General features: G+C 40.8%; 1 protein-coding gene across 1 annotated transcript; it reads left to right on the top strand.

Moving 5' to 3' along the window:
- Nucleotides 1-267: 267 nt before the first annotated feature.
- On the top strand, nt 268-7,129 carry LOC108701920 (serine protease 27). Its single transcript, XM_041577029.1, has 6 exons — nt 268-763; nt 2,587-2,613; nt 3,003-3,165; nt 3,691-3,956; nt 4,389-4,561; nt 6,866-7,129. Exons 1-6 carry the CDS (start codon nt 715-717, stop codon nt 7,127-7,129), a joined length of 942 nt encoding a protein of 313 aa, XP_041432963.1. The 5' UTR covers nt 268-714.
- Nucleotides 7,130-9,004: the final 1,875 nt, after the last annotated feature.

Genomic DNA, 9,004 nt, shown 5'->3' with positions numbered 1-9,004 from the left:
TCTCCAGAAACACCACCTGAGTGACGTAGTGTGATTTCTGCCCTTTACAGCACAAAACGCAGCGCTGTGTCAACAATGGATTTTTTAGAAACATATTTGCCCTTGATCCCCCTCTGGCATGCCACTGTCCAGGTCGTTGCACCCTTTAAACAACTTTAAAATAATTTTTCTGGCCAGAAATGTCTTTTCTAGCTTTTAAAATTCGCCTTCCCATTGAAGTCTATGGGGTTCGCAACGTTCGCGAACCGTTCGCATTTTTGTCCGGACGTTCGCGAACATGTTCGCGAACATTTTTTCCGACGTTCGCTACATCCCTATTCTGGCATCCCCGAATATGGCTGAGGGAGAATGTTGCTGTACTACTGTCTGGGTAGAAGATTGTTAGGACTGGAGAACAGTGTCAGTGATTCACTAAGGGAGGGGAATACAGACAGAGTTTACAATGGGAGGCAAAAAAACAAAGGAATGATAATGCGGGTTTTGCAACTCTATGAACACCTGACTAACAAACTTATATAATTACTATTTATAACTTTTTATAAGCCAGCTATATATCTGCATCTGTCCCACAGTTCTTGTTTGTGGAACATCTTCATGCCAGAGGCTGTCACCCCGGGCTACTTCAAGATCTATCCTTAAACTCTCAGTGGTCCTTCAATTAATTCTTCAGACGCACCTGGAGTCCTTTAATCTGAAACAGCAGCAAAAAGGATCATGGGACTTCTGATGTTGTTCTCTCTTGCCCTTCTAATCATAGCAACAAGTAAGTGCATTGCAGGAAAAAACAGTCACTTAAACCGTTGCATAATCTCATTATTAATATTGGTAAATATTAACTGGAATGTTTTTCATGGTTTTAACCATGGTGCATAATATTAAAGGATGGGATGGGGAGAAGCAAGAAGAAAGACACAGCATATTCAATGAATGTGTTGTCAGTGCCAAGGGTAGTGTGTGACTTAGATGGTGGTGGTGGTGACCCACCGTGAACCTTAACATAGGATCCACTAACCATAGTTCTTATTATCATTCTCCTTGTCACTCATTTTTTTGTTTTCTTCCCTCATTTGTCTTTCATGCCTGATTCCATAATGTATCCATCCTTGGTATTTTTCTCTATCTTTTTCTTTTCTATTCACCACAATTTTAATGATACTCCATCTCATCAACCTGTTATCTCCCATTCTTCCCATATTCTACATTTCTACATTTTTTTCTGTATTTCCTCCCTACTTGCTAACCTCGTTCTCTTTTCTTCTGTTCTCCCATACTTTAACCTTCTCTATTTTCATCTGTCCTTCATTTTCAGTTTCCACCATCCTTGTCGGGATTTCTGCCTCAGGGGAGGGCCCCAAAATACTTAAAATGCTAAATGTGCTTCTTTTGGTGTTCCTGTTCAGTAGCACCCACATAAACCACTTCAGTTCATAATGGTAACCTCTAGTAATGAATCACATATTGGGTCAGATTCATTTAGGTGAGAAAAAGGTTTATCATATGAAAAGTCATGGACAAGATTAAATTTGAGATGCAATTCAATTCATAAAAACGTATTTCATTCATCCAGGTCATGGTATATCTAGTAGAAGTAAATCTAGAGCAACTGAACTTGCTGACTAATCATTGAAGATGTTTCACTACTCATCCAAGCAGCTTCTTCAGTTCAACTCTTACATGAAAACTCTATTGAAGTCTATGGAAAAAAATCTGAAACTGATTAGGAGATAAGCTTTTTCTCCTCAAATTGAATCTTATCCATGACTTTTCATGTGATAAACCATAAGATAACTTTTTCTCACTGAATTGAATCTGGCCCAGTGTGTGGAAAGTATGGTGACTTTGGGTATGCCAACCAAACCACTGGCAGATGGAGGTCTTAATGTGGAGACATGGCTTTCTATATTTGGCATAGGTATCTTTATTCTACTGGTGTTATTGTCCTATTAATAATTAATAACATTGGGAGTTTAAGCCCAAAAACACAATTTTGTTTTAAGAAGTAAAATATAATTCTCAGCAAATTTTGATATACATTCATTAAAAATGTGGATTTAAAATTATTTGTAAATTTAATTTTTACTGAAACCAGTACCTGTCTAGGACATCTGAACAATGGACCAGAATCCATCTTATAAACAAAATGATGAAGAAGCCTGCAAGGCATTGTGGGAAACTGGTTTTTGCTACAGTGTTTCAAGTCACTGCAATTTTTTAATTTATATACACTGTAAAGTTGTGGAATGGAACACATTCTACAATCCTTGTATTGCCTCTTGATTTCCTACTTTTCTTAAAGTAATTCTTCTCTTAAAGCAATGGATTGTACCACTTTGTATCCAAAAAAAATTAATTTTATGAAATAAACACATCTCCAAAATCAGTTAAAGAATTAATTGGAAATTGCAATAAAATGTGGCCCTTCATTTGTGTGCAGTAAAGCTCTCCTAGTTTGCCTAAAAACAAGATAAAAACCGCTCTGTTTTGAATCCAGCATGCCTGTTTTGAATGATATCACTCATAACTTGGAAATATGTCTATAAAAATACAACTAAGTAAACATAACAGCCTTGTTTTCCTCTCTTTCAGGTCCTTCATATATTTTGGCATACTCAGGTAGGTGATACTCTGTTCAGTTTAGCAGATTATCTCATTGGTGTGGACTTGCTGGAGTCAGTAATGAATGGAGGTGGAAACCCCTAAAAAGTTGTCATGGTAATATCTGATCAATAACTTCTCAAAGCTTGCCTGACTGTGATCTGGCCAAGAATCAGCCAGATACAGTATGTATGGGGCAGCTTAAAAATCTCATTGGACAAGGACCACATTGGTGCTGTGATGCGGCCACTCCTAACAGGTTGCAGTAGGCCCCTATCATGACCCAGTCATTGTCCCGGGGACTGGAAAATTCGATCATACTGATTTAACATACTACTAAAATTGTTTCTCCTATGAGTGATGAAATGCTCTAATGGGTGTAATGATGTGTTTGTATCTGTGCTTAGGATGCGGAAAGCCTACTATACCAAATCGTATTGTGGGTGGCCAGGACTCGGTTCAAGGGGAGTTTCCGTGGCAGTTGAGCTTGAGGAAGAACGGCCTGCATATCTGTGGAGGTTCACTTATCGACAGCCAGTGGGCCATCAGTGCTGCTCACTGTTTTGCACAGTAAGTCACTCGTTTTGATGCATTTCAGGGACATAGCAGAACCCAAACAATCTCTTGTTATTTGTAATATGTAAAATGGGTAGGACAACAATGATCATACAAAGAATAAGATAGATCAGTTGAATACACGTGACCAGATCTACCAGTGGTTAGTGAAGCAGATTATGGCTTGCAGCAGCTGACTAAATGACTATTCAGGTGGGATTTCCATTGTGTCCATTCTCAGAGCTGAACTTTACTCAGCCCCCACTGCAGGTTCAAATAAGGTCTTCAATGATCAGGTGGGGGGGAGCCATTAAGCCAAATCACCCAAAAAGCATTATTCCAAACTGATCACCTCGCAAAGATCACAGGTGGAAGCTAGTACTTTTGAAACAGATTTTGAGGTGAATCAAATTGATCATTTCATCATGTCCAAAAAATCAAGACCATAACAACAGGACAGGTGGCCGGTATCAATGAGGCTGTTGTAGAGCGATAGAACAATTTCTCACCAAAATTCTACTTCTCTTTTACTTTTCTCAGACCAGTCTCAGTCTCAGAATTCAAAGTGAACCTTGGGGCATACCAACTATCTGTGCCTTCTGGGATTTTGGAGAATGTGGCTGCCATTTACATTCACCCCGCGTTCAAGGGGATCGGTAACAGTGGCGATATTGCACTAATCAAGCTAGCGAATCCTGTGCAGTTTACAGACTTAATCATACCTGTCTGTATTCCCACCCCAAGCGCTGTCTTTTCTAATGGAATTAATTGCACCGTCACTGGATGGGGCTCTGTCAGGCAACTAGGTAAGGATACAAATAAGGTTTTGCAAGGAATCATTTAATTCATTGAGATATAATAAAATATGGATTTATATAGGCTTCAGACATTTTCAGAAATTAGAAAATGCTTTCCTCCCATTGGTAAAAACAGCCATACTGTATGTTCCTACAGGTATATAACAGATATCTGTGCCCCAGAAGATTGAGATAGGGTCCTGGCTTGTTGTCAAAATACGATGAAGATTTAAATCTGATGCTACTGGAACTATAGCCAGGCCATTGGCATGATAAAGACTTTCAGCTAAGGGTTGACCTCAACAAATGTTGGTCTACAAGAGCCTAGGAAAACAATACTATACTATATCTCATTGTAGCAAAATTATGGCAAGTTCATGTGCTCTGAAAGCAAAGTTTCTGCTAGAGGCACCTCACATATTCACCCTTTTGTCTTCACAGTGAGTCTTCCATATCCACGGACTTTACAGAAGGTCGCGGTTCCTATTATAGATCGTGTGTCCTGTGATCAGATGTACCACATTGACAATCCTTCGCTGGCGGCTTCTCAGAACATAATAATGTCGGACATGATCTGTGCAGGATACAATGCTGGAGGGAAGGATTCATGTCAGGTAACCAATCGTGTAACTTTGTTGCACCTCTACATCGCTGTTTCCATCTCACAAATAACTGCAGTCTCAAATAACTGCTAGAGTTACTTGTGAGGCCAAGTGCACATCGTCATCCCCAAACAGGTCTAAAAGAATGTAGTATTCAACTGACCACTGACCACTGACCTCAATCTAGTCACTGGCTGACTCAGGATATGATTCATAAAACTTTAATAAAAATTAATGTAAACAAGGCTCCAGGGCCTGATGGCATACACCCCGGAATCTAAGAGAGCTTAGTTCAGTTTTAGACCAGCCCCTATTTCTGATTTTCTCAGATTCACTTTCATCTGGTATGGTGCCTATGGATTGAAGAAAAGCTGATGTTATTCCAATATTTAAAAAGGGATTACGATCTCAGCCTGGCAATTATAGGCCAGTAAACTTGACATCTGTGGTGGGCAAATTATTTGAAGGCTTGTAAAGGGATCACATTCAAAATTTCATCCTATTGAATGGCATTATGAGCAGCAATCAGCATGGCTTTATGAAGGATAGGTAATGTCAGACAAATTTGATTGGTTTTTATGATGAGGTAAGTAAGATGCTGGACAGTGGGGGAGGCAGTAGATGTGATCTATTTGGATTTTGCCAAAGCTTTTGATACTGTGCCCCACAAACGACTGCTTTCTAAACTAAGGTCTGTTGGGCTTAATGAAGTCATTTGCACGTGGATAGGAAACTGGCTACAGGATCGGGTACAGAGGGTGGTTGTTCATGGTACATTCTCTACTTGGAGTAAGGTTCTTAGTGGGGTCCCTCAGGGCTCGGGATTGGGTCCACTTTAATTTAATTTGTTTATTAATGACTTAGGGGAGGGTATTGTAAGTAATGTATCAGTGTTTGCAGATGACACAAAACTATCAGCCCAATTAATTCCATCCAGGATGTGGCACTTGCAACAGGATCTTGACAAACTGGCAATCTGGGCAGCTAAGTGGCAAATGAGATTCAATGTTGATAAATGTAAAGTCATGCACCTGGGATGTAAAAATATCCACATATACACTTAATGGGACTGCACTAGGCAAATCCATTATGGAAAAGTACCTTGGAGTCCTTGTAGATGATAAACTTGGCTGTAGCAAGAAATGCCAGTCAGCAGTAGGGATGTAGCGAACTGTTCGCCGGCGAACTAGTTCGCGCGAACTTCGACTGTTCGCGTCCGCCGAATGTTCGCGAACGTCGCGCGACGTTCGCGTCAAAAATCGTTCGACCATTCGATCGCTAAAATCGAAGGAATTTCGTTCGAATCGAACGAAAATCGTTCTATCGAACGATTAAAATCCTTTGATCGTTCGAATCGAACGATTTTCGGATGTTCGAAGTTCGCGAACAGTTCGCGAACTGTTCGCATTTTTTGCCGGTGTTCGCAGTTCGCTACATCCCTAGTCAGCAGCATCAAGGGCAAATAAGGTCTTGAGCTGTATTAAAAGGGGCATAGAGTCGAGGGAGGAGGGGTCATTCTTCCACTGTATAGAGCACTGGTAAGGCCCCATCTAGAATATGCCGTACAGTTTTGGTCTCCATCACTCAAACAGGACATTATTGTATTAGAGAGGGTACAGAGAAGGGCAACTAAACTGGTAAAGGGAAAATCTTAGCTATGAGGAAAGACTGGCCAAATTGGGGATGTTCACACTGGAGAAGAGGCGCTTAAGGGGTGATATGATAACTATGTATAAATATATAAGGGGATCATATAATAATCTCTCTAGTGCTTTATTTACCAGTAGGTCTTTCCAGCTGACACAAGGTCACCCATTCCGATTAGAAGAAAAGAGGTTCCGCCTAAATATTCGGAAGGGGTTTTTTATAGTGAGAGCTGTGACGATGTGGAATTCTCTCCCTGAATCAGTGGTACAGGCTGATACATTAGATAGGTATAAGAAGGGGTTGGATGGCTTTTAAGCAAGTGAGGGAATACAGGGTTATGGAAGATAGCTCATAGTACAAGTTGATCCAGGGACTGGTCCCATTGCATTTTGGAGTCAGGAAGGCATTTTTTCCCCCTCTGAGGCAAATTGGAGAGGCTTCAGATGGGTTTTTTTTGCCTTCCTCTGGATCAGCTAGCAGTTAGGCAGATTAAAAAAAAAAACTTATAGGTTGAACTTGATGGACGTGTTTCTTTTTTCAACCTTACCTATTATGTAACTATGTTATTGTATTCTTCAGTTGAGGGAACCTGTATCATGGGTTTTTAGGCACCCTGGCTAATTTAGTACATTACATACAATGGATATTATTTCTTTTTTCTGCTTGCAGGGTGATTCTGGAGGTCCCCTCGTCTGCCCCTGGAATGGGTCATGGCTTCTCGCTGGAATAGTGAGCTGGGGTTTTGGTTGTGCTCTTCCAAACAGGCCAGGTGTCTACACCAGCGTCACAGCATATTCTGCATGGATTCAGGAATACATTCCCGAATTCCAGCTAACACAAGCACAAATCCCAGCACCTAACTACAGTGGGTCATTGGCTTCATCTTTGGAAATCCTCATATTCTCACTGCTCCTGCATAAACTTTTGGGCTAAAGATCTAAGAACTCAATTTTTGGGACCTTAATGGCACAAACATTACCTTCACTTCTTTCCTCCAGATCCTGGAGTCCTTAAACCTGTTACAATATATATTGTGCATCTCTGGAAGCAAATACCAAGAGATGGATACTGAGTTGGAAGACAAAGAGTGTGATGCAACATAAGACTCCAACTAAGGACACTCTGTAATAATGGGCTGTTTATTTATTTAAACTAAACTAAAATGTCAATATTTATTAATGAATAAGCAAAACAGAGTCTTGTTATCAGTATTCTTAGACATACAGGAATTCCAGGATTCCGCCGATGCCCATCTCTAGATAAGCATAAAGACCACTAGCTCCAAGAGTTAACTGGTGATTATGGGAAAACAATCAAGTGTGAAGGCCACTGGGAAACATCTGGGTAAGAGAGAGAATAAAGCACAGCAGCCTGGTGTCCAAAACATCTAGTTAGTATCAAGTGATAAAGTGTTCAACATAAAATTTGTCATTGGTGGCTGGTGGCTTCTAGGGTTGAGCTGCACATGGGCAACAGTTTAGAGGTCTATGTAGATCTCACAGCCAACCAATATCTTCCACCCATACTTGAATGCATAACTCACATTTCTAACCTAAATCAAGAAAGAAATGTTATCAGAGGGGTGGTAGGATGGAACAGGGTAAAGCTGCCATTTTCTGCCCAATGGAACCCCAGTTCCAGTGGATTGAACCTGCAACTCTATCAAGTCAAAAGAGCAAGACACTGGAACAGAAAGTACAGTGGGTTATTCTGGGAATACTAGGAGCTTCTTTCTGTTCTGGTGAGTTTACCCTTTTGACTATTGATGTGCAGGTTATTCAACCCCCACCGACCATAACCCGCGAAATGTTGCCATTGTAGAACCTGCACCCAACCCATAGCTGCATCTTCTTGCTCTGGATGCTACTACTGTGCTCCTCTCTGGTTCCAAGACAAGGAATCTTCAGCAGAAGATGAGGAATGTACTTTCCCTGCCTGACCCACACTCAACCCTAACCCACAATGGTTGACCAAATTTTAACCTGAAACCCACCCAACCGGTGGTCAACATATGGGTCACCATAGGTCAACCCACACATCACTACTCTACCTACAGTATTTTATAAAACTGTGCAGACTCAGGGTTTCCAAATAAGGGATCCCATGCCAGTGTATCCTAATAAATGGTGCTAACCTATATAACTTTTGTCACATCACATATGAAGTAATTTAGGTCACTGAACTTCAAGGTGACTTTTGATAATCTTTATACGTTAAGTAATGGTGCATTATGTCTTATACCGTGAGATGTTGTATTTATTTAAAATGTAACTCATGTATTTGGCTTTCCATAATCTTCATAATCTCTATAAAACCTTTTTCCTAAGACTTTTTTGTAGATCACTTACTCCATGATCATCTACACAGTAGCTATGAATTACCTACTAATTGTCCCTGGAAATAGACTGTGGTTGTGGGATAACAGGTATAGTAGGGAGAGATGGTGCCTATAGTAACAGTGGGATAATAGTCTGTGGGAAGGGAGTGTGACTGTGGGATAGCAGGTATAGTAGGGAGAGATGGTGCCTATAGTAACAGTGGGATAATAGTCTCTGGGAAGGGAGTGTGACTGTGGGATAGCAGGTATAGTAGGGAGAGATGATGCCTATAGTAACAGGGGGATAATAGTCTCTGGGAAGGGAGTGTGACTGTGGGATAGCAGGTATAGTAGGGAGAGATGGTGCCTATAGTAACAGTGGATAATAGTCTCTGGGAAGGGAGTGTGACTGTGGGATAGCAGGTATAGTAGGGAGAGATGGTGCCTATAGTAACAGTGGATAATAGTCTCTGGGAAGGGAGTGTGACTGT

Source organism: Xenopus laevis, chromosome 9_10L (assembly GCF_017654675.1).
Source record: "Xenopus laevis strain J_2021 chromosome 9_10L, Xenopus_laevis_v10.1, whole genome shotgun sequence".
Classification (NCBI taxonomy): domain Eukaryota; kingdom Metazoa; phylum Chordata; class Amphibia; order Anura; family Pipidae; genus Xenopus; species Xenopus laevis.
The sequence above is the reverse complement of the archived record's forward strand: the minus strand, read 5'-3'. Positions and strand labels throughout refer to the sequence as shown.

Excerpts from the sequence above, each read along its gene's own strand:
- LOC108701920 (XM_041577029.1), top strand. The coding sequence starts at position 715 with ATGGGACTTCTGATGTTGTTCTCTCTTGCCCTTCTAATCATAGCAACA. Across the intron at positions 3,166-3,690 it reads GCTGCTCACTGTTTTGCACA|ACCAGTCTCAGTCTCAGAAT; the intron begins GTAAGTCACTCG and ends TACTTTTCTCAG. Across the intron at positions 4,562-6,865 it reads GAGGGAAGGATTCATGTCAG|GGTGATTCTGGAGGTCCCCT; the intron begins GTAACCAATCGT and ends TTCTGCTTGCAG.